General features: G+C 39.6%; 1 protein-coding gene across 1 annotated transcript; it reads right to left on the bottom strand.

Annotated features, from left to right (window-relative positions):
• Positions 1-404: 404 nt before the first annotated feature.
• BPNT2 (3'(2'), 5'-bisphosphate nucleotidase 2) lies at positions 405-26,831 on the bottom strand (the record flags this gene model as incomplete). Its single annotated transcript, XM_079722187.1, has 5 exons — positions 405-1,324; positions 2,846-3,007; positions 12,370-12,465; positions 13,539-13,701; positions 26,445-26,831. The coding sequence occupies 5 exons, from the start codon at positions 26,829-26,831 to the stop codon at positions 1,053-1,055; spliced, it is 1,080 nt and encodes a 359-aa protein (XP_079578313.1). The 3' UTR covers positions 405-1,052.

Genomic DNA, 26,831 nt, shown 5'->3' on the forward strand with positions numbered 1-26,831 from the left:
AAGCAACCTTAACTTATTCTTGATAATGAGAGAATCTCTATATACAAACCTGGCAAATTTTTTAAAAAGTACTATAACATGGCTTTTGAAAATAATAAAAGCTAGCTCAATTCACGTAATGTCAAATAACTTTCAGTTAATAAGAGGATCATTTATACTTTTATAATGCCTTATACAGCATATTTTATCCCTAATGAGAAAATATACCAAATTCTAATGCTAACCCTGAAACCTTAATCCAAACCTTACAAGTTAAAGACTAAATGCTGGTCAAGAGGGAAAGGATGGAACCATGCACCACCGTCCATAGGGCAAATGAAAATTACCAGCAAGATGGCAGAAATGTTGAACCCATAGGTACAAACACACTTTTCTTTATAAAAACAAAACAAAACACACACACACAGAAATTACAGTTACAACGCAACCATCATATATCTATATTCTCTACTAGCTGGTGAACCTGTTATTAAAATTTCAAAGAAAAAAAAACAATTTAAGCTTTTTCTATTTTAATCCATAAGAAATATATTCAGTAAGCGATAGAGAATTTGTGCATATTAATGAATTTGTAGCTTCTTGTGCTTTCCATCTGAACTAGGGGTAAAAACCCCCAATTATTTTATTTTCAATGAGATATAATTGTAAAGTAATATTAAACATCTACACAAAATCAATCCTTTCTTCAGCCCAATTCTATATGAAAGTACTAACAAACAGTGAAGATTCATGATATTGTGTGAAAACGGTGACTCATAACAATGTAGACTCGACTATAGATTTTAATTCACAAATATATATATATGCGCCTTGTGTATGACAACTGTACGAAAATAGTCTCAAAAATAAAGACAATACTTGAGACAGGAAGCAACCCATTCTCCCTGATCTTGCATCCTATTACAGGGAAAATAAGTCTCTGATGCTTCATAAATACTTTAAAAAGTTCGGGATGGCCGTAACCATGCAGTCTCCACCGATGCTTTGAAGCCTCCAGCGTTCCAGGCTGACCGTTCAGCTCTGGAGGAGCGGTGACCTGTCACCAGCGTGGCTTATTTATGTCCTGTCTTCTCTAGGCTGGGGAGTTTTCTGACCAGAGCTTGGTGGTTCATCCTGATGCTGGCGAGAAGCCCTCCTTCAATGCCGTCAGAACCCGTGTAACTGATTTCTTCCCCACTCAGGGTAGTCATATGCCCCCCAAGGGCTTTTAAGATGGCATTGCCAGCACATATATCCCACTTTTTGATATATGTCACATGGATATATAGATCAGCTTTTTCTTGACTCTTATCAGGCACATCCAAGAGTGCTAACACTTTATAACCTACAAGATAAACACAGAATTTAGGTTATTGTCTGAAAGATTTGAAGAAAGGAGCTTACTGTTTTGAGTACATTGTTAAAATAACAGCACAGGGTGTGCAGGAGCTCTCTGTACTATCTTTGCAACTGCTAAGTCTAAACTTATTTTTTTTAAGTTTTTTTTTTAAGTAATAGTGTAGACATTAAACCCAAATGAGCCAAAAAAAAAAATACTGCAAAGTAATTTATTAAGCTGTTCTTAAATATAAACAAATATATGTCTATAATTTTTTAAATTTAAATCTACTTTGTGCTTGTCTTCTACGGGGTGATACCTTCAACATGAATCGTTTCCTATGGACTATTACACTAAAGCTAAACACCCACCGGTTTCCCTTGAGTCTCCAGGAAGGCTGGATTTGAAAGAAGGAAGCACAAAATAATGCTACTATCTTAAGTCTTTTTTGTAATGAGGCAGAATTTTAAAAATAAAATAATAAAACAAACCCAGAAGAAACTGGGTCTAAAATCTAGCTTATCCCATTCCTACTGGGCATTTTGGATATCACCTTTCCTAACCAAACTGAGAGCCTGTAAGAAAACAATAAAGCCATGTTAAGAAAGACACGTATAGGTCAGCAGTAAACTAAAACTATTAGGCTTAAAGGTTAAAAACACTACTTTTCCCTTTATTACTTTGCTGAAAAGGTTTTCAAACACAAACATTTCTGACTATAATCTGCTATTTGTTTGAATTAAAACACTTCTGTCATATTAAACAACACTCAAAACAAGGGTGGGCAAATGACCCATGAGCTAAATCTGGGCCATGGCCTGCTTTTGTACAGCCCTCAAGCTATAGATTTTTTTGGGGGGGGGGGGTATTTTTAAAGCACGGTTAAAAAAAAATCAAATAATAGTATGCAAAAGAGATCATATGTGACTCACAAAGCCTAAAATATTTACTATCGGGCCTTTCAGAGAAAGTCAGCTGACCCTGAGCTAGAACATAGGGAATGCAATAATACAGAATCTACATTAAGCTGGATGGGCACTAGACTCTGTGGCTCCTCCCAGACACGAAAGCTGAGGAGTTCAGGGGCGTGAACAGTGACCAAGGGGTTAGGCATTCTAATAACACTCCTGATGATTCCTGGCACCCTGCTGCTAAATAAAGCGTTCTGATGTGCTGGATCTTTCTTTCTCTCCTTGCTATTCTTACAGTTAAACTAATAGCACAATTATTTCACAATCAGATCATACATATAACAACCATCAATGTCAGAAATATGCTTTCGTAGTATTAGAGGAACAGAAATCACTATTGTGAGACTGTTTCTATTGTGAGACTGTCTCTACCAAGGAGGCACGTGTGACTGAATCCCACTGTTGAGATCACCAAGTAGGAGACCACGCCTGTCTTGAAAGCCCACTGTCCATTCTCACTTTCTTCCCAAGGAGGGGACAACCAAATCTGCCTCCTGACATGGCCTTGGCCATGCAGGGAACACTGCACAGGCACCGCAGGGGAGTAGGAACATACCAGCACCGCCCGCCGGGATGATTGTAGTCTGGTTTCCGAAAGTCTGAAGAGCAACCTGCTTGACCATTCCTGAATGGGAGCGAGACACAACGATCCTCGGGGTCTTCTCATTGTAAGAAGTGCGGGCTTTCACATTTGACCCACGGTCTACCATCGCCCAAGCTGGAAAGAAAATGTAATAGCCAGTAATGGCACTGAAGCTTTTAAAACCAGAACTCAAAGTACCAAGAGTGATTGAAAAAAAACTTCTTCCAAAGAATTACTCATACATTTTTCCAAAACAGGAAGCTTTCGTTTTCTGAGTACAAGAGTAATATGTTTATTTTTTTATAATAGTCACATATTAAGACAAAACTAAAAGAGGCTATGCAATCCTGCCCAACCAGAAACAGTGACTATTAACTCCTTGGTTTAAGAAAGCCCAGGCTCCAGAGCTCCCTGTAGGGAAGCTGCCGAGTCTTCACTGGGACCATGCTGCAACTCAACTTCTCCTACTTCCTTCCCTCCCTTCCACAAATCTGATCCCAAGAGCACTCTCTAGTAAACATCCTGCATTCTAATTGCCACCCCAAAGTCTGATTCCTGGGCAACACAACCTGCGGCAACCTACGACCTAATTCAAAATTTAAAAACGACTTTCCTTCTACACTACCTTTTCGTCTAATATATTCACGGTTTCAATTATTTGTATATTGGCTCAATTTCCTAATGAGCTTTATAAATATAAAACAGTCAAAGAGGTGAGTTAGGTTTACATACCTCCTACATCAGAGAGTATAAAAAGAAAAAGCACTAGATTTCAAAGTAGACCAGAAATTTTTAAGAAGGTGAGGAGATTGCAGAGATGGCTTGAAATGCTTTTCTTGGTTTCGAAGTTTTCTTTACTGACTACCAAACTATACAAGAAAACAAACTTACTCAGAAATATCCCAATGAGATTACTGTTCTAGTAGTCACTCACTGTGAGATAAAATATAGTCCACCACAGCTAGCAATGTAGGCAGCTACGTTACCACTTACTCCTGGCTGCAGAAAAAAATTTTATAAATGAACTGAGTCTAGGTTTCTGAGTTCCCCCAGCTGATGGCAGTCTCTCAGATTCTTCTCACACGTCTTTCCAAAACCACACACAGCAACAAAGAGAACAAAAACAGAGTTAACTAATACCTAAAGAATAAGTAGGAGACAGAGGATAGCTATAAACACAAATTTATCCGAAAGAACGGGAGTAAATACCAAAGACCAGCAGAGTAAGTACTGTGGCTGACCCTGTACACGGAACATGGCAGGAGCTTCGTGGAAGTGCCAAGACGTCAGTGGTGGCCAACTCAGACAGCAATAGCCAGAATCTCTGCCCAGAAGGAAAGGTCCCATCTAAAATGAGAACTACTGAAAGGAGGCCTGAGACTTGGCAACAAAGCAGTGAGTAAACGAGGCTTGGAGAAGACACGGAAACAAAAGGGAAGTCTCAAGAGCATACTGGAAGAAGTACAACATCTTTTAGGACGTTTCTCTACGAGAGACAATTTGGAAGACAGCAAAGAGGACTAAAAAGAAGGAAGGGGTTGAATGTAAGGGCCCTACTGAAACAAGAAGGGGTCAAACACGAAAGAAAAAATGTGGAAACAACAAAAAAAGGTGCCTACTAATAAAGACAACGCCTTCCTCACACTAACTTTAAAGAAAGCTCGGGAACCAAGAATTACCCAAACCTCTGTCCTGCTACCACCCTTCCCCCAATTCCACAGAAACTGGGTCAAATAGAAATAAGAAATATAGAACTGCAATGTCTACTGAAAAAGAAGAAAACATAAGGAACGATGATTAAAACATTTCAGGCTACTTGAAAATTTCTACAAAGCAGAGTTGAGACTATAAGGCAACACTGCAACATAGTTAAAAATAAACAAGCAACAAAAAAAATAAAAAGAATGCTATGGAACAAATAGAAAAGAACAAATCATAAGAGATAAACAATAGGAAGACATGAAATGGGAACTCATATAACACAGGAAAGAAACTGAAGAAAAAAAAAAAGGACAAAATCATTAAAGGCTTAGGGCTAAATCACAGGATACACAAGGGACAATAGAATTGCCCAAAAGCACAGAAAGCAATAAGAAAAACAAAAAATAAATGAAACAAGTAAACACATAAAAGGGACCAGAGTAAAACTGATCCATATGGAAGCCAATGAAAGAAGAGTCAGCATACATACATTAGGAGTCCGTGAAACAGAAAAACAAAATGAAACAGAACTAATCTTTAAAATGTCCTTGAAATAAAGAGAACCTAAATGTCCACATTGAGACATAATATGGAGACAACTGCCCAGAATGCCAACTCTGAATCTGAGATAAGTCATAGTTCTTTTATGAGACTCTAAAGATAACGTTCTTTGGCATTCCAGGCAAAAAGACCAAGCTACTTACAAAGAACAGAAAATCAGGCTATAAGCCTTTCTGTCAAGATTCAACACATGCCTACACAGATGTCACACCAGTTCAAGAGTTTATACCATTTAACCAAGAAAAAACGGGGTATAGTGGGTTGAATAACGTCCTACCAAAGTTCAGGTCTACCCTGAGCCGTCAGAATGTGACCTCATTTGGAAATAGGGTCTTTGCAGATGTAAAGCTGAGGTCGTAATGGATTAGAGTGGACCCTAAATTTAATGACTGGTATCCTTATAAGAGGAGGAAATGCAGAAATACAGAGACAAAGAGAATGTGAAGAAGGAGACATGAATTGGAGGGAAATGTCTACAAACCAAGGCACGCCAAGGAATGCCTGGAGCCACCAGAAGCTGGAAGAGGCAAGGAAGGAGTCTTCTCTTGAGCGTAACACTGTCAACCACTTGATATCAGAAGAGGCAAGGAAGGAGTCTTCTCTTGAGCGTGACACTGCCAACCACTTGATATCAGACTTCTGGCCTCCAGAAATATGAGAATACAGTTGTATTGTTTTAAGCCACCCAGTCTGTGGTAATTTGTTATAACTGCCCTAGGAAACAAATACAGTTTTAAAATACATATGTTTTATAACTAGCCAAGTGGTTTTTCCAAGTATCAACACTATAGAAAAAGCTTTTCCCGTGTAAGAACTCAGGTAATTTGGCATTCATGAGCTAGCTCTTCTAAAGTAATCTATTAGAGGACAGGCTTTATCCAACCAAAGGATGACTGAGGAACTCTCAGCGGAAGTACTGCTGGTAAGCACTGAATAAGTGTAACTGTGGATTTAAGAGAAAGACAAAGATAGGAAAAAAGGTGTAGAAATGTCACCTCATAGTTGATTACTGAGAGTTGAAGGACACCATTTAAATCTGAAGATTTGAATAGTGGAGTAGAAAGATAAACATCAAAAAAATATGATTGACTAAAATGGGATAGTTGGTCAAGAAGGCTAAACTAAGCTAATTTAATTGCTGCTGCTAGGAGAGAACCAATAGGTAATACCTGAAGAAGATGACTATATAGTGGTATTTAAAGAGAAAAGTATATATTAAAGTGTTAGTAAAAAATGCAACAGAAGAACAAATTAAACTTAAAAAATAATAACTGTAGTTTGAATCACATTGAATATATAAAAATCCAGGAGACAGGATATTAAAGAGAGAGAGAGAATGCCTACTCTTGCCCCAGAATAACATCTGTTTGCACCGGAGGTGGTTTTTACCCTAACCCTAACCTGAAAATTGGTAAAGGAAAAAAGTACGGTGTCTTTGAGTAGACACCACGTTTTACGGTAAACAAATAACCCCAAGTTGATGGAGAACTTTCTCTACAGAACTTCAGCTAACATATGTAGAAAAAAACAACAGAATTGAAAATCCCATTTTACATCTTAAATAGATCTTAAAACTATTATATGGAAGGTTTAAAGGAATCCTGATTTCAAATGATGCCAAAATCTCTCTCTAGATTACCTGCTGATACCAAGAGAATCACTATAATTTTATAACTGAGAAGTCTGGTCATGAACACCTTAACCATCTTATTAACACCATTAATAGCGAGATGAGACATATGTAACGTAATGTGATGCAGTAGGAAGTACATGAAGAGTACCTAAAATGTGTTCTTGAGAAAAATATTTAACCTTAATCCAATCAGGCCTCCAGATCTGTTACCCTTCATAAGAAAAAGAAGATGAAAAATAAACAAGTTAAATAACAGCCTGGGAAAATAATCAGAAAAATCCAAAAGGCAGGACATTCTATGACAAGGGACCTGATCTCCTCAACAAGTCAATGTCTGGAGATAAAGGGGACTGGGGGCTGTTCTAGGATCTAGATTAGAAGAATTTAACATAGCAACCTAACAACCAAAAGAATTGCTTGTCCTTGACTGGATTTTGGTCTGAGGTAACAGGTTGTAAAATCCAATTTAGGAACAATTGGGAGAAATGTGACTATTGGATCAATTATGGAATAATTCCTAATTTTATTATTATATTAATAGTACTGTTCTTGTTTAGAAACATGTTCTTTTTAGACATGCATATTGAAATATACAGGGGTAAAATGTCATGTTCCTTGTAATTTTCTCTAAAGTACATAGGCAAATAAATAAATAAATGAATAAATAAAAGCAAATATATAAAAATGTTATCAGCTGTTAAATCTGGATGGAGTACATGAAAATTCATTATAATTGGTTTTTTTAATTATTCATAATAAAAGTAAAATAAGAAATGAGAAGCAAAAAAATCCTCTAAATTCTTTTTAGAGATGATCAAAAAAAGTTTTATTAAGAAGTGAATTTACAGTGCTGTATCTCTAGAGGTCAGTATTGTGTAAGAGAATAAAGACTATATCTCAGTAGATAGTACCAGAGTAATTTTAGATAAGAATTATTCATTTAATATTAAAAATATATATTTCAGATCACATAAACTCAAGACATTCAGTCATAACATTTATATGGACAAAATTATTTCAAGCCCCTTAAAAAAATACAGTAGGTGCTTAAATAAATGATTGATGTTGATGATAAGGTAGTAGTGATAAGCTAAAATAGCAGCCAACAGAACATGTTTCGTCTATCTATAAGACATGCTAACAAAAAGTCCAGTAGGAAATAAAAAGTGGTTGGTACCTTTCTACACATACTTCAGACATTATAACTTATTTTTAATAGCCACAAAATTCCACTGAGTGGATATACTACACCCACTTATATATTACTTCATTAAAATATGTACTATTCTAGTATCTCTTGCTTTTTTAAGTATTTCACTCAGTGAATTAATTCTACTTAAGTCTGAGAAGAATTTTGATCAGCTTTGTTCTAACTGTTGCCAGCAACAATAATATCTAGCTCCCATTATAGTCAAGTGTAGCTAAATTCCGGTAAATACACAATACTTGACAGTTTGTACTCTGCCAACATCAATATACAGTCTGGATGTGAAAACAATAGTCCCAAAGAGGGCACAAGCCAAACAAACCTTCGATCCAGGAATGGAAGGTCAACCCACACCTAATTAAGGGCATATTGATTCTTCTGGAATGTTTGCTGACTAGCAAGCACCTTATGTTCCTAAGCCTATGAGGGGGGCATATCATATATTCTGATGGAATAAAGGTTTTTAAAAATGGAGGTTTTATTATCGCCCTTCTCTCTCCTAACATGAACAGATGTGGAGACCTGGACCTATCGGCCTCTCTGATATCAACTTTCTCTGCATTTCCTCTATCCCAGTTCTAATTCTCTTTGGACAGCAGGCTCTGTTGGCAGCTAAGCGTGTCACGTGACATTTGGCCAATGAGACGAAGCAGAGGGCTTCAAAGTCAGTCCTTCCAAATAGAAAGAAAATCTACGATAGATCTTTTGTCCCTCTTCTTTGCCCTTTCTTCCTGCCTGGAATAGAGCCATGGTAACCGGAATCACCCATTTTTGTGAGCACGCAAACAAAATGCCACCTTCTAAGAAAGAAAAACAAAAAGAGAGGAGTCAGGCATTTAAGAGAATCAGAAAGACACCGAATCACTCCTACCCTGTGGCCGTCTTAATTAGGTGAGAAAAATAAAGCCCTTACTTGTTTAACCACTGCAAAGACGATTTATTTTATACGCAGCTAAAGGCAGTCCTAACTGACAGAAACAGGCATGAGGGACGTTGTCAGAAGAATGAGAGGATCTCAAAGACCTCAGCCCCGTACATAACCTTTATGTGCCTGTTTTTATTAAAAGAAAGTCGCCTATTTCCTATTTTATGTTCTTTCCAGAGTTACTTTGAGACTGAAATGAATTTATGTCAATACACTTCACTAACTGTGAAAATACTAAACAAATGTAAGATACTAATAAGGAGTGGTTAGCCCTTACAGTAACATTTTAAACTGTATGGTTTTCTCGATGAGAGCTGCCTAAGGCTCTTCTCTCATCTACAAAAAAGACAACATTGAGCTGCTAAGGCCCTTTTCTCATCTATAAAAAAGACAACATTTTTCTTTGTCACCCAGAGTTATCGAAAGGCTCAAATGAGGTACCATAAATTTCTAAACACTATACACGTTAGGAATCATGGCGTTATAATTACACAAGTGGTGTGTGACACACCATTTGCGTGAAACCCCTGGGGCTGACTCCTCGACTTCAGCTGGATGATCTTGAGGAACATACCAAATTTCTGAGTCTCCTTTTCTCACCTGTAAGTGCCATGCTAGTAGTAACCGCGTCCTTCCCTCAGGAGCCGGACAAGGTGTAGCAGTACTGCTACATTACACTCCAATATCCACTCTCCCTGTGTTCCCTGAGGGACGGAGCCCCTGAATTTCAGCTTGGATGGCCACTGAAAGTAAAGACTACATTTCTTCACCTCCCTTGTGGCTGGATTCCAGCTATGTTTTGATCAGTGGATGTGAGCTGAAGTGATGTGTACAACTTACAGGTCAAACCCTTAGTGGGAAACATCTTCCGCGTCTGCCTTCTAGCCCTCTCCACTGCTGGAAAGTGGATGAAGCAGTGAGCCATCCTCAGTCATGCAGATGAGGGCAACTAACGTTAGTACAGCAAAACAGCAAGAGAATTTGTGTGAGAATTTGGTACCAGGGAGCTGCCATGGTCTGCTTACATACAGGCTGCTGGAGAAGAGAGAATGAACTGTTTTGTTCAATCTCCTGTATTTTGGTGCAGATTATTACACAGCTTCAGCTAGAAGTCTAACCTGTATAATAACTAATTTGGTAAGGATTAAATGAAATATGTGAAAGCAATCTGTAAACCATGAAGCAATTATATAATTAATCTTAAGGCACACTACCACAGTAATGGCATGAAGCTTTTGTAGCTCATCACACTGTCAATTGAAAAACACTACCTGAATTATGAACAGGAGTTAAAAGGTCAGAGAACACAAAGCAGATTTCATTTTGAAATGCAGACCCAATCCTCATATATATGTTTAGCCTATCTCAGAGCAGCTAGCACTCGGGTACAAGGTTATTCTGCAAAGCAAATAATCTAGAGTAATAAAAAATTAACTTTGTCTCTATTTCTCTCCACTTGACAGACAGCATTTTTATGCAGTGTCAGCCACACCAACGAGACACGATGGATGAGGCTGGATGGAGTAAAAGATCAAACTATACGGATGCCCTATGTGTTAGTTTCCTAGGGCTGCCATAACACATTACCACAAACTTGGTGGCTTACAATGAGAGAAATTTATCTTCTCACAGTCTGGAGGCCAGCAAGTCCAAAATCACGATGTTGGCAGTGTGTGTTCCTTCTGGAAGCTCGAAGGGGGAGTCTGCTCTGTGCCTCTCTCCTAGCTTCTCGCGGCTGCCAGCAGTCTTTGGTGTCCCTCGGCTTGCATGCATCACTCCAGGCCCTGCCTCCTATCACATCATCTTACCCCTGGTATGTCTGCATGCTCTCTGTTTCTTCTAAGGATGGTTTAAGGGCCCATCCTAATGCAGGATGAGCTCATGTTGGTATTTACCTTAATTACATCTGCCAGGACCTTATTTCCCAAAAAGGTCACATTCTGAAGTTCTGGGTTGTTATGAGTTGAACTGTTTTCCCCCTAGAGATATGTTGAAGTCCTGACCCCCAGCACACCAGAATCTGCCTCTATTTGAAAACAGGATCCTAAGTTACTAGCAGATGTAATTAGTTAAGAGGAAGTCATGCTGGAGTGTGACAGGCTCTTACTCTACCATGACTTGTGTCTTTATAAGAAAAGACACACAGACACAGACACACAGGGAGACACAACACACACCAATGACAGAGGCAGAGACTGGATTTACACCAAGAAACCCCGGGGATTGCTAGCAAACTACCAGAAGCTAAGAGAAAGATATGGAAGGATTTTTCCCTGTAGGTTTCAGAGAGTATGGCTCTGCCCACACCTTGATTTTGGACTTCTAGCCTCCAAAACTGTGACAGGCTATGTATCTGCTGTTTAAAGACACACTGTTTATGGGATTTTTAATGGCAGCTCTAGAAAACGAATACAGGGATGGATGTGAATTTGAAGGAGACGTTATTCAGCCGACTATAACTGGCCATCAGGGCTGCTTTCAATACTGGCAAAGTAGGTACTGTCTCCATCAAGAACTTCATCATCTTAGAGAACACTGGAGCCAAAAGGGCCATAATCCTAGCCTCAAGTTTCTGACGGGACTTACCAATGAAAAGTATGAGGATTCCCTTTGGACTGTCAGCAGTACTGCTCATACCACTCATTGTTTCCCTCCACTTACTTCACCACCCTGAAAATTCATGGTGTCATCGTGGACTTGTAACCCACAGTGCACACCATCACTGACGTCTGGAAGACCATGACTAGCCTCTCTGGCAAACTGCAGACCCCAAAATGTCATCCCAGGATTCATTAGCTCTGACAAGGCTTTGGGCAAGCTCTTTGGCATGGCCTTCCATATTCCCCCTCCCAACACGACTGTCATGGATCTGACCTGCCACCTGCAGGAAGCTAACAAACATTACTGCATCAAGAAGGTGGGGAAGCAAGGGTCTAAAGGAGCTCGGAAGGGCGTCCAGGCCTACAGAGGGACTGGCCTGATTATTAAGACTTTCACAGTGATACCACCCAACTGTAATGCTGAGACTGGCACTGCCCTTAACCACCACAATATCAAGCTCATTTCCTGATATGACAACAGGTTGGGCTAAGTCCACTTCACATGGTGGATCTCGGAATCCAATGTGTAAGAGCCCTGGACCTTATCCCCAGCAACAGCATGACAGAAGCAGAGAGGAGCTCAGCTGCCGGGGAGTCCATGCCCAATTGTATTCACCGACACACTAAGAATCGTTCATCTTCATTTAACACAGTTTCTATTCTCTAAACAAGGTTTAGAAAGCTCTGCTTTGCCATATATTATTAGTACCAACAATAAAATCCTCACTGTACCCAGGGAGGGGGTGAGGTAGGGTAGGGGGCTGACTTTAACAATTACTGAGCTACAGCTGAGATTCCAAAAGGACAGTAAATACTACAGACAAATGGTTTAATAACGTTAACTCTTGGAAGCTCTAGCATATTTCTTACCTGTATATTCAGAAAATGGCTTATGTATTACTCCTAGCACAGGTTTACCATTTACAGCCACACACACCATAGTAGTAACGTACTTTCGAAGATCCTCTACAAGAAAAAAAAAAAAAAAACCATCCAACAATAATAATTTTAGGATTGAATTTAAAAACTCAATTTTTAAAGCATTTAGAATTTTAAAAAGCATTTAGAATAGTCCCTGTACAAGGGATGTGCTCACTAAATATCATTATTATATCATCAAATCAATTGCAGTCTAGGAAAAACTTTTTACAAACAAACCCCTCAATATTCCATATTTGTACTACTTTTGCAAAATATTGTTTTAGAATTTCAGTTACTATCAGATATACACACCTAGTGTCTTCTCCCTGTTCTCCAAATAGTTCTCTACTGAGTGTCTGTTTTGGGCCAAGTTCCGTACTTAAGCGCTGGAGTGCAAAGGTGAAAAAGCAGAAGCCTCCACATTCAGAGAACGTACCGTTTAGAAGAACAGATCTATAAGCAATCAACTTTTATGTACCAAGAGAACAAAGCAAACAGAGAAAATTATATATCTCTGTGTAAGAAATAAGGACTGAGAGAAGATCCACAGAAGTGACACAGGAGCTAGGACTAGGTGAAAAGAGCAGCAACAGGAGGTGGGAGAAGTAACTCTGTTTTGCTGGTTACTTGCTCCCTGGGTGCCTAGGATTTACTACCTTGAATTCCAAGAACAGATGCATATGGAATAAAACCTAAATTCCAAAAATCACAAGTGAATATTGTGTTCTGGCTATATAAATAAATACCTCAATAACGAGCACCTCAATAAATAAATCAATATGTAAATCAACACTTCAATAAACTGGGGTCCGATAGGAACTATTTTGTTGTTGTGACTGCTAGAAACATCCCTTCACTAAAGAATCAGTGACATAGTGAGAGGAGGATGCCATAATACAGTGGTCTGAGGAAAAAAAAAAAAAGGTTGAGAATAACTGGTCCACTCCAGAAGTTGCATATACCACAGTGCTTTAATCCAGCTCTCCATCTTAAAATCTAATTGGAAAAGTTGTGTCAGGTTGGTAAAGTACTTACCACCAGGAATACACCACCTGCCCTTGTTCTGGTTCTCCGATACGTAATGGCAACATAAAGTCTGAGATCAACTTTAAAATTACCCGTATATTCCTGCGTAGCATCAAGGGGGTCAATCCAGACAGTAACACTCTCTGCTGGTACTTCCTGAGGAGTGGCTATTTCCTTTAGGATGTCTTCAGGAATTTTACGATCCCACAAGATAACCTCCTGATCAGTTGCATCCACATGTTCCTCAGTATTTATCTGCATTAAAAATAATTGACAGTTAAAACAGTTTTACAGTTAGAAAAAAATCACTACCTGGAAAAAACAGAATAGAGAAAAACAATTCAGACAAAATCCCATAAATTGAAAGTAGATAAGTATTTTTATTTCAAGGAATGCCACTGAAAACTGAAAATATGTAAGAAATTCCAGCGACATTGTCTTCCAGTGCTTTCCAATCTAATATTCGAAATTAGCTTGTTGTGTAAGCAGGACAGAGAATCTAAACATAGAGAAAAATAAAAAGAAACTAAACATCAAGGAAACAAGCTATTTAAAACTTAATAATATTTAGGAAAAATAACAGATCTAAAAGTGTGAAAATGGACTGACAATATTATGGAACACTGAACACAAGTAACTATAAGAGTCAGAAAAAGTGACAATGGACTTAAAATTATGCCTTAAAAACAATATGACTTAAAAACAATGATAAAGATGTCAATTCTCCCATCTGTAAACTGTAGATTTAAAGCAACTTCAATCAAAATCCCTACACTTTTTTTAACCCCTTCTTGGAAACAGAACAATCCATTTTGGGGAAAAGGAAAAAAAAATATATATGATATATCATGATACATATGTGATAGATATATATATATATATATATATATATATATATATATATATATAAATATCATGGTGGGGTGACTTTCCTTGACATATTTTGGCTTTTTCCCCCAGCTTCACTGAGGTATAATTGACAAAGCTGAATGTATTTAAAGTGTACAACATGACAAGATGATATACACATACACTGTGGAGTAAGCACCACAATTAAGTAAATTGACATATCTACCACATCACATATTTACTTTTTCCTTTTGTGGTGAAAACACTTAAGATCTACTCTTGAAGCAAATTTCATGTATATAATTCAGTAATATAAACCAGTCACATTGCTGCACATTAGATCTTCAGAACTTATTCATCTTAGTTATAATTGAAAGTTGCTTTTTAAAAAAATAAATTAAGTTTGGCTGTGTTGGGTCTTCATTGCTGTGCGCGGGCTTTCTCTAGTTGTGGTGAGCAGGGGCTACTCTTCGCTGTGGTGCGCGGGCTTCTCATTGTGGTGGCTTCTCTTGTTGTGGAGCATGGGCTCTAGGTGCATGGGCTTCAGTAGTTGTGGCACGTGGGCTCAGTAGTTGTGGCTCCTGGGCTCTATAGCGCCGGCTCAGTAGTTGTGGCGCATGGGCTTAGTTGCTCCATGGCATGTGGGATCTTCTTGGACCAGGGCTAGAACCCGTGTCCCCTGCATTGGCAGGCGGATTCTTAACCACTGCGCCACCAGGGAAGTCCCTAATTGAAAGTTTATACACTTCACCAACATCTCCCCATTTTACCCCATCTCCTAAACTCTGGCAACCACCATTCTGCTCACTGTTTGTACAATTTTGACTTGTTTTTCTTTTTTCTTTTAAGATTCCACATATAAATGTGATACAATATTTTACCTTCTCTGTCTGGTTTATTTCACTTAGCAGAGTTCCCTCGAGGTTTATCTATGTTGTCCCAAATGGCAAGACGTCCTTCTTTTTAAAGGTTGAATAGCATTCCACTTTATGTGTGTGCATCACATTTTCTTTATTCATTCATGCATAGGTGGACACGTATCTATCCGTTGTTTCCATATCTTAACTATGACGAATATTGTTACAATGCACTTGCGAGTACAGATATTTCCTCCAGATACTGATTTCATTTTATTCAGATATATATCCAGAAATGAGACTGCTGGATCATATAGCAGTTCTATTTTAAATTTTTTTTGAAGAACCTCCGTACTGTTTCCCATAATGGCTGTACCAATTTACATTCCCACCAACAGTATAAAAGGTAGGAGCTCCCTTTTCTCCGCATCCTTGCCAACACTCATCTCTTGTCTATTTGATAAAAGCAATCTTAACAGGTGTGAATTCATATCTCATTGTGGTTCTGATTTGTATTTTCCTAATGATTAGTGATACTGAGCACATTTTCATACATCAGATGGCTAATTAGATGTCTTCTTTGGAAAAATGTCTATTTGGGTCCTTTGCCCATTTTTTAATTGAATTATTTATTCTTTTGCTACTGAGCTGACTTCCTTACATGTTTTAGACATTAACCCCTTATCACATATATGGTTTGCAAATACTTTCTGCCATTCCATATGTTGCCTTTTCATTTAGTTGACTGTCTCCTTTCCTGTGCGAAAAGCTTTTTAGTTTGATGTTGTCCCACTTGTTTATCTTTGCTTTTGTTTTCCATGCTTTTTGGTGCCTTTTCCAAAAAAAATCATTGCTAAGATCATGCTAAGGAATTTTAGGTTTTAGGTGTCACACTTAAATCCTAGTGTATTTCGAGTTAATTTTTGCTGCGTGGTGTAAAATAAAGGTTCAGTTTCATTCTTTTGCATATGGATAACCAGCATTCCCAGCACCATTTATTGAAGAGACTATCTTTTCCCCATGGTGTGTTCTTGGCACCTTGTCAAAGATTAGCTGGACGTATATGCACTGGATTATTTCTGAACTCTATATGAAATTCCGTTGGTCTATGTGTATGTTTTATGCCACTATCATATTGTTTTGATTACTATAGCTTTGTAATATATTTTGAAATCAGAAAGTGTGATGCCTCCAGCTTTGTTCTTGCTTGGCTACTCAGGTCTTTTGTGGTTCCATATGAATTTTAGGATTGTTTGTTCTAGTTCTCTGAAAAATGCCATTGGAATTTTGATAAGGATTGCACTGAATCTGAAGATTGCTTTGGGGAGTACAGATATTTTAACAATATTAATTTTCCCAATCCAAGAACAAGCAATCTCTTTCCATTTATTTGTATCTTCTTCCATTTCTTTCATCAATGTCTTTCAGTTTTCAGTATACAGGTCTTTCACTGCCTTGGTTAAATTTATTCATATTTTATTGTTTTTGATGTTACTGTAAACAAGATTGTTTTCTTAATTTCTCTTTCAGATAGTTCACTGTTGTTAGTGTACAGAAATGTAACTGATTTTTGCATATTGATTTTGTATCCTGCAACTTTACTGAATTTGTTTATTACTTCAAAAGTATTTTGGTGGAGTCTTTAGGGTTTTCTATATGTTAGATTGGCTCATCTGCAGAGACAATTTTACTTCTTCCTTTCTGATTTGGATGCATTTTATTTGTTTTACTTACCTAATTGCTCTGGCCAGGACTTCCAGTACTATGTTGAATGGATGTCGTAAAAGTGAGCATCTTCGTCTTGTTTCTTAGAGGGAAAACTTAAAGCTTTTCACCATTGAGTACATTAGCTGTGGTCCTGTCATATATGGCCTTTATTATGTTGAGGTATAGTCCTCCAATACTTAGTTTGTTGAGAGTTTTTATCACAGAAGTATGTTGAATCATACGATTTTTATCTTTCATTCTGTTCAAGTGGTATATCACCTTGACTGATGTGCATATGTTAAACTGTCCTTACATCCCAGGGGTAAATTCTACTTGATCATGGTGTTTAATCCTTTAAATGTGCTGTTGAATTCAGTTTGCTAGTATCTTGTTGAGAATTTTTACATGTATATTCATCAGGGATGTTGGCCTGTAATGCTCTTTTCTTGTAGTGTCTTTGTATGACTTTGGTATCAGGGTAATGCTGGTTTCATAAAGAGAGTTTGGGACTGTTGCTACTTCTTCAATTCTCTGGAAGAATTTGGGAAGGACTGGAATTAATTCTCATTAAATGTTTGGTTGAATTCACTGAAGAAGTCATCTGGTCCTTGGATTTTCTTTGTTGGGAGACTTTTGACTAATGATTTAATCTTACTAATTACAGATCTGTTCAGATATTCTATTTTTTCCTAGTTCAGTCTTGGTAGGTTTTTGTTTTAAGGTATTTATCCATTTCTTCTAGGTTATACAATTTGTTGGCATATAACTGTCCATAGTAGTCTGTTATGATCCTTTGTGTTTTGCAGTATCAGGTGTAATGTCTATGCTTTCATTACTGATTTTATGTATTTGAGTATTCTCTTATCTTAGTCTCGCTAAAGGTTTGGCAATTTTACCTTTTCAAAAAACCAGATCTCAGTTCATATTTTCTATTGTTTTTCTAGTCTCTTATTTCTGCTCTGATCTTTATTATTTCCTTCCTGCTGCTAATTTTGGGCTTAGTTTGTTCTTCTTTTCCTAGTTCCTTGAGGTGTGAGTTAGGTTGTTTGAGATTTTTCTTTTTTCTTAAGGTAGGTTTTTTTCTTTTTTGTGTATAAATTTCCCCCTTGGAACTGCTTTTGCTGCATCCCATAAGCTTTGGTATGTTGTGATTCCATTTTTGTTTACTTCAAGATATTTTTTTCATTCCCCTTTTGACTTTTTCTGAGTGTTGTTTAGTTTTCACATATTTGTAAATTTTCCAGCTTTCCTTCTGTTACTGACTTCTAGTTTTACATCATTGTGGTCAGAAAAAATGCTTGATATGATTTCAATATTCTTCAATTTGTTAAGACTTGTTTTCTGGCCTAATATGTAATCTATCCTGGAGAATATCCTATATGAGTTTGAAAAGAATGTGTATTATTCTGCTGATGATGAAATGTTCTGTATATGTATGATAGGTCCATTCAATCTATGGTGCAAGTCTATTATTTCTTTCTTGATGATCTGTCTGGATGATCTGTAACTGAAAGTGGGGTACTGAAGTCCCTACTACTGTTGCATTGCTCTCTTTCTAGCCTCAGATCTATATTTGCTTAATATATTCAGATGCTCCGATGTTGTGTGCACAGGTATTTACAACTGTTATATCCTCCTAATGAAATGACCCTTTTATCATTACTGATTGACCTTCTTCGTCCCTTGTTATAGTTTGCTTTATCTCAATCCCCTAAAGCCAGGCCAAGTGCCGAGAGCCTCTCTTTTGTTTTCTCTAGGGTGGTGTCCTGAAATGCTCAAGTCTGTGAGCCTTTTCCCCATCCCAGAGTCATGGTGACTTTCTGCATTTGTTCACTAGCCATCTGCAAAGGCTTAATCTCATGGTCTGTGGGAGCATGTGCCAAAATCAGGCCAAAGCGGGTGGGTGGTGTGGGTGAGGCGTGTATTGTTGGGGGTGCTCACAGGCCACTTGGGGGGGTTTGCAGGTAAGGAGTCCCCAGTGGCTTATGGGCAGGCTTCCTGATGGCATTTGCAAAGAGGTTAGTAGCATCCGTTTGATGAGCTGAGTCCTGATTTAGGTGTTCCCACAGTTTCTCCCAACCCCTCAGACTTGCAGATCACCTCAGTAATCCAGGTGAGGTGAAAAAAAAGTAGGCCTTTTGGCCAGTGTCCTGCATGGCTAGAAAAGCCAGGCAATCACTCACACACTCCTGTGGGTGAAATCACAGGCTGAAGGGGTCTCTCTCTCCTGGCACTGAGCTGTGTTACCTTGACAGAGGGGCAACATACGAAAAGTGAAAATGTTCTTTTTACCCTCTTCAATGCATCTATTTTTGGATTTTTTTTGTCTCAGTAATGTGCTGAAACTTCTCCGCTGGACTCCCAGACTCCCACAAAGAAACTCCTGTCCATGGGTGACTGCCAAAATCAATGTTCTATACGGGAATGACAATAGAGAATTCCTATACTACCATCTTGCAAATATCACTCTGAAGTATTTTGGTTATAGAGCCCACGCTCTTAATGACAACGCTAGGCCACCTCAAGGAATGAATGCAGCAGTAAGAACATGCAAACACCAGAATAAACTTAAAACAAATAATGGATGTGACACCAGGAAAACAGAAGCAGTTCCTGGGTCTTGATCACTCTAGTTTTACAAAAACGGTAGTGCCAAGTCTGAGTGGCATCAACTGTGCCTTTTTTTCTGCGTTTTTTTTTTAAATTAATTAATTTAGTTTTGGCTGTGTCAGGTCTTAGTTGTGGCACACAGGATCTTTCATTGCGGCACATGAGCTCTTTGTTGCTATGCATGGGTTTCTCTCTACTTGTGGCGCGCGGGCTCCAGAGCACACAGGCTCTGTAGTTGCAGCACACAGGCTTCTCTAGTTGTGGTGCGCAGGCTCAGTAGTTGCAGCACGTGGGCTTAGTTTCCCTGTGGCATGTGGGATCTTAGTCCCTGACCAGGGATCGAACCTGCGTCCTGTGCCTTGGAAGGTGGATTCTTAACCACTGGACCACCAGGGAAGCCCTATCACTGTGCCTTAATGATTAAGATTTTTGCTTGGAGTTCATCAGCTTCTTCATATTCTTTCAACCGAGTATGTGCTAACATGTTACAGAACTTTATTCGAAAAGATTTTCACTGAGAGTCAGGTAAGGGAGAAACACCAGCACAATGACCTGATCTGTTTTTTCACAACAGCTATCTGTTACCTGCTACTACCACGTCACACCTACAAATTTAATAAACACTCCCACCATTGTAAACAGCCTTACCAACAGTTGTTAACGTCAAAACCAGTGTAAGTCTTCCTCAATTATTTTCCACATTCCACCAGCCAGTAAGCCCTGGAAATTCTAGCTCTCGATTCTAAATATCTGTCACTATGTATACCAAGAAATATATCCTGAACCACCCTCTCTCTCTCACTTGGATTCCAAAAATAGCCTTTGATTGCTCTTGCCTCCAATCATGCATTCACTGATTCATTCATTCATTCAACAACAATTTAATGACTACATATTCTAAACTGCTTTGGGCAAGGAAATATAATAGTGAACAAAACAGATCAATTGCTGCCTTTCTGAAGTTTTACTTCTCAACCCAGCAACCTGACATCTTCCTAAATCACAACATGTCACTCCCTGCTTAAAACCTTCCAATGGTTTCTCATTACATCGAGATAAAATCCAGACTCCTTACCATCACCTACAAGGTTAAGTCTGGGATGATCTGGCTCCAGTAACCTTTCTCTATTTGTGCCCTTATTTACTACACTCCAGACTCACTTGCCCTCATCTGATCCTCTGGCCTCAGGGCCTTTGCTCCTGTACTCTTCTGTTCATCTACACTCTCCCCAAACCTCTGCATGATGGTCTGGCTGCTTCTCGTCATTCAGTTCTCAGCCCCTATGACAGGGCCCCAGAGTGGCCTTCCCTGACCACCACGGCCAGAGCAGGGCCCCACCCCACCCCACCCCTCTCCCCACACAATCTTATTCTCTTCAAAGCCCTCATTAGTATCTGACATATGTGTTTATATGTTTACTATCCATCTTGACTCACTAGAACATAAGTTCTGTGAGTTCAAGGACACAGTTTCCTTCATTACTATAGCTCTGTCCCCAGTGCCCAAACCAGGGCCTGGCACAGTAGGTGCTACATAAATACTTCTTGATTGACAACATTATTCTTCATCAATGCAGTTTCATTTCTTCCCTGTAAGACCTTCCACTCAATCTACTCTCATCACTACTGCCTATCTGTCTCAGTCCTCACCAAGGAATTGAAGAATAAGAAATCAAGACCCTAAAATACAATTAGTGCCATTCATATGACAGTTCAGTTATTCTGGGATCAAAGAAACTGTTGGTTAATGCCTTAAGAAGGTAGCATTTACTGCATTTCTCCCTAAATCATTATATCCTAATAAGTGTTTGGATATAATGCTTCACCCCATGCTTTCAGTAGGCATTCAATAACTATTTTCTAAATGGATATATATAGCTCTCTAGCCGTCTTCTTCTCCTTTTACCTACAGAAGCCTTTTACTGCCAGCTATTACCTCAAATATACCCCTATAAATAAACATGCTCTGATGTTTGACACTTTAAAAACAAACATACGAAACAAAAAAATCCACAGAACCTTCTCTTAGTCCCACATAATACCCTAGCCAAGTTCCTTAGAGCCCAATTTCTTGAAAGACTTGTCTTTACTTAATGTCTCTATTTCCTTACTTCCCATCTTTTTAAATTTTGCTTCCTTCTCATCAAGACACCAAGAGAACTCACAAAATTTATCAATGACCTGCACACAGACCCATTATAAAGAGTAGGTGCTTATTGCTAAAAGTGGGTGATAAATATACCTTCCTATAGGGTTCTTTGGCTGAATCAATGAAATACAACAGGCAAAACAAACAAACAGCATAGTGCTTAACACAGGGTAAGCACTTAATAAAAGCTGGCTGCTAGTATTCTTACTAAACGATTATTTTCAGTTTTTGTTATTCTTGGTCCTAGGCCCTGATCTTCCCCTTTCACACTATATTCTCTCCCGAAGCACCCCTGTCCAAAACTGGTTTCAATGAATAGTACAACATTGATGACTCACAAATGTATATTTCTAATTCAAATGTCTCTTCAGAGCTTAAGACCCATATATTCAACTACCACTTTAACAAGTCCCCTTGGACCTTTCAAAGGCAGCTCCAACTTAACTAGTCTAAGATGGCATTCATCACGTGCCCTCTTGTACTTGTCACCCTCCACTGCCCTTCAGCACCAGCAAAACACCAACTGTGAAAGCCAGAAACAGAACTCACTTTTGACACACATCCCTAGAAATGCTCTCATATCCTTCCACATATATCCTCTCTACAACCATGACCCCCAATTCAAAATGCATCATCTCTCACTTGAGAAAGCCTCCTAACTGGTCTACCCCCTCCAAACCATTCTCTAAGCATCTATACCATGAGCTCTTTCAACCTTTAAAAAACTGTAGTTAAGAGTACACTTTATCTGCTACTCCTATGCTGCCCTATATACAGAATTATACAGACCTGAGATCATTCCCAGACCATTAAGTGAATCTCTGTGAGCCTAAGATGATTTTCTACCTGTGTAACCTTTGGCAAATTATTTAGCCTCTCCAAGTCTCAATTTATTTACCTGCAAAATGGAGGTAATAGCACTTAACCTCCTACGTTGTTGTCAAGAGTAAATTAATAATGGTAAGAAAACGCTTAATTCAGGGCTTGCCACTTACCGAGGACGAAATAAATGTTGGCTAGTAAAACAAGCTGAGTATAGCTTTCCCATTGCCTGAGTTTGGGTCCTCATCTCTCACAAAGTCTATTTAAACAGTCTCCTAACTGGTCTCACTCACCTCTCAATGGCCAAAGCCCAAACAAAGTATGGCATCATGTAGGCTTCAAGAAAAGTCAGGTAAATCTGGCCTTCTTTTAGTACTCTAGGATTAAACTAAAGATCAGGTTCAAACCTCTTTGAGATTAGCACAGGATCTAGCCTCTGCCTACCTTCCTAATTTCTTCCACAGTAAGGCTCCCATGTGCATCTGTTTCAAGCTCATCAGGCTACTTGAATTTACTACACTGCCACCTCTATACCGCCTTTGAACTTGGTTTTATAAATATATATATACTCCATATATATATATATACTCTTTTGAACTTGGTTTTTCTCTGTCTGTGATGCTTATGTCTGTATTAATTATAAAATTACTAGTTATCTCAATTTTATAGAAGAGGAAACTGTAGCCCAAAGAAGTTAAATGACTGGCCAGGATCACCTAGCCTGGTGACAGGACAAGACGTTAAGGCAAGTGTTCTTTGCACTATATTAGCACTTCTCAAACTTTTCCAGTGAGTACTCCTGTTGAGAGAGAAGAGTCGCTCATCCCTGAGGTCAAGGAAGGCTTTATCTTCAAATAAATCATTGTCAAAAACTTTCAACAAATTGAGGACAGGAGCCCCTTAAAAAGAGAGTTCTCTGTACATTAAATCAAAACTATAAATCTAAATGTGTTCTGTACTGCAAATCCACTCCAAAAATCTATCTTCAGCCTTCATTTTCATCATTATCCACAAGCATACAATGAGAGACAGTGTCATACAAATGGCTGCAGTTACTATTATTTTCACACAATGAAATCAAGCATTGCCAATGTGTTTAGGAAGAGGAGAAAGGCTGCCCTGAGAACTCTCCCAAGATCCCAAATGTGAGAAAGACTGAAGATAAAAGGGAATCCAGAGATCCTAGGCCAAACTTGAGTTTTCTTAGGACAGCACGCACCTTTGTGTTTTTTTGGCCACGCCGGGCAGCATGTGGGATATTAGTTCCCCACCTGGGGTCAAACCTGGGCTCCCTGCAGTAGAAGCGCTGGAAGAGGGGAGTCTTAACCACTGGACCGCCAGAGAAGTCCAACAGGCACTGCTTTAGAGTAGGGCTTCTCAACCTCGGCACCAATTGAAAAATTAGGCCAGGTAATTCTTCATTAAGGGGGACTGTTCTGTGCATTATGGGATGTTTATCCTCTACCTACCAGATGCCAAGAGCATTTTGCCGCCAGTTGTGACAACCAAAAATCTCCAGACATTGCCAAATGTCCCCTCGGGGCAAAACTGTCCAGTTGAGAGTGAGTGACACCTGCAATATTCTCTTACTAAGGAGTGAACAATTAAGATAGGCAAGTTCAAGCCTCTGACTCCAGACAGGGAAGTCATGGGAGAAAGGGACCTCTCTCCATTTGCATAGGGCACCAGGATAAAAGAAAAGAGGATCTGTGGTTTCTCAGTGCTAATTTTCCATGGGGACATAAACTGAGTGGGATTCGACTTAAGATCTTCACCAAAAAATTTCAGGTGCAGCTTCAAAAACAACTAGACATTTAAGACTGTACTTCTGCGCGTTGGAGGAAGGGAAGGAGACAGGAAAGAATGTAGGGCTGAGTCACTACCTAGATGGCAGTAACATCTGGCCTCTAGTCTAACAACTTACTGACAAAAGGAGACAGCCCATCATGACACTATCCTACTGTGACACTGTGTAAATGAACATAACCTCCTCTATTCCACTAATCACCATCCAACACAAACACAAAAGACACGCAAAAGACGTACATGCAAACATTCAGTCACGAGAAAACAAAAAGTTATTTTGCATAAAAGCAGACTTCAACATCTGTAAAAAGCTTAGTTTTTGTGTTTTAACAAAATGCAGCTCATCACCCTTGGCAGCTATTCCCCCAGCGTTTGTTAAGAAGGGAGAAAACAAATGCAGAATCCTGTGGAAGTTACCCAAGGCAAAAGTTTGGATAGATGTGCAGTGGGGTGGAGTTCACATTTGAACACACACGTACATATGGATATACATATTCAATATTTGAGAATATTTTTGTACTGGCCTTTTTTAAAAAGTCAACTCTGCTGCTATATTTCACTATTATTGCCTTTAAGCTTCTACAATTTTACATTTTCCCCAGAAAATCATACTACAAGTTTTAAGTAGCCTCCTAAAGGTAGTTCATATAAACTGTGGAGTGGAGTGTCATGAGTCTCAGGTCTCCCACGTGGAAAGTGGGAAAATAAAATTTACTTCTTAAAGTTGCTGTGAGGATCAAGTCAAGTCCTATGTAGCCAGGATCTGGACACCTAAAATACACTCAATAAATGGTTATTATCATTACTGTTATAACTAGCATATATCAACTTCTCTGAAATTCCTGTTTTTTTCCACAAACTCTTAGGGAACACATGCGCTTCGGAGAAGTGAAAAAGAAATTTTACAAGCACATCTTACATCCAGAAGCAAACACAAGATAAGTATTATTTGTGATGATAAAGCACAGTAGGGCAAAAGAAAAACCTGAAATGTTCTATGTTTTGTTTGAGAACTATCATGTCAATTACATCAGGTATCCAGCAGCTCGTGATACCAGAGCCAAAGTTCCTTCCCACTGTAAAAAATTTTTTAAAAAGACCAAAAAAAAAAAAAAAGTAAGAAAAAAAGACCAAAAAAAGAAAAAGCAGTAATACAACAGACTGGAGAGAGGGTTTAACAAGATATGTAATTCTACAATGACAATACTCCTAAGTCTTACAGGAACAACAGTAAAAGGTCAGATACCTTCCAAAGAAGCTGGGGTTTACATTTCACTGTTTACCTAATCAATAAAATTCCACTGGAAACAATTTTTCTTCCCCGTCGCCAAAATCTACTGTTAGGTGAGCTAAAACATAGAAAGTACCGCCACACTACGGCAGCTCTTCCTCTGGATTGTAATACATTTTAAAAAGCTTTATTCATTCAACAGCAGCTGCGCTGAAATGATGAAGTTTAAAGTATTAATAACAAATCCAAAATGTCTGGATTTCCCTAAGAAAATGTCAATTCCTTCCCCAGAAACGTTCTTCAATCCTTACTCTTTGGAGTAAATAAGGGATAGAGGGCTGAAGTCGCTGGGAAATATACTTCGAAACACTTCCTTGAAGGGCCCCCCAAATACATGCCAGTAAGAGGGTCCTGATGAGACCACAGCTAAAGTAAATCGTGGGCACACCAGCCACAAATGTCCTGCACACCCAGAGCTCTGCAGCAAGACGTCTAACATGGCCTTCAGCTGGTTCCTGGCAGGTTCGCCAGAAAACGTGTATTTTACAGTCACGACCCTTCCAGCAATTAGATGAAAGGAGGCTAGAGGGCCTTGGGGGTGCTAGTCCAACCCTTTCATTCGACAAAAGAGCCTGCGGCAGGGAGCGAAGTTAACTTTCTCTGCCTTTGGAGAGCAGGGCCCACCCAGAAGCCAAAGCTCCAGATCCCAGGTGCCAAGCGGGCGCGCACACCTGGGGAGGGGCCAGGTCACGCGCCCCGAGTCGGACGCCCCGCGACCTCACCCAGCTCTTCCACGAACTCTCTGTTATGACCTTGAGCACCTAAACCTGTGCGTCTCCATCTCCAGATCTGCAAAATCGGGAGCCAGAGCCGGAACGCCTGGGGCTGCTGCAGGAGTCGACGCGCCGGGACCCGCGCCCAGGCCCCCGCTCCGCCCCCCGCCCCAGCGCCGGCTCGCGACGCCCACCTGCACGTTGGGGAAGGCGGTCTTGAGCAGGTAGAACATCTTGCGGTTGGACAGCACGTCCCCGCTGGTCATCTTGTCGTCGGCCCCCTCGCGCGTCTTCCCCTTGGACTTCTCGTGGAGGACGTTGCTCTCGCGGACGCGCCGCACTTCGTCGCCGCCGCGCACGGCCGCCAGCACCGACACGGCCAGCATCTCGCGCAGGTCCACTGTGCCCCCGTCGGCCGAGGCCGCGGGCCCCGCCGCCCCGCCGCTCGGCTCGCCGCCCAGGCCGAAGAAGCTGAAGCGGCCGGCCAGGAAGCCCGAGTAGAGGTGGTAGAGCACGCCGAGCCCCAGCAGGCAGAACACGGCCACCCCCAGTGGGGACAGGCGGATACCCATGGGGGCCAT

This window comes from Hyperoodon ampullatus (assembly GCF_949752795.1).
Source record: "Hyperoodon ampullatus genome assembly, chromosome: 17".
Taxonomy (NCBI): domain Eukaryota; kingdom Metazoa; phylum Chordata; class Mammalia; order Artiodactyla; family Ziphiidae; genus Hyperoodon; species Hyperoodon ampullatus.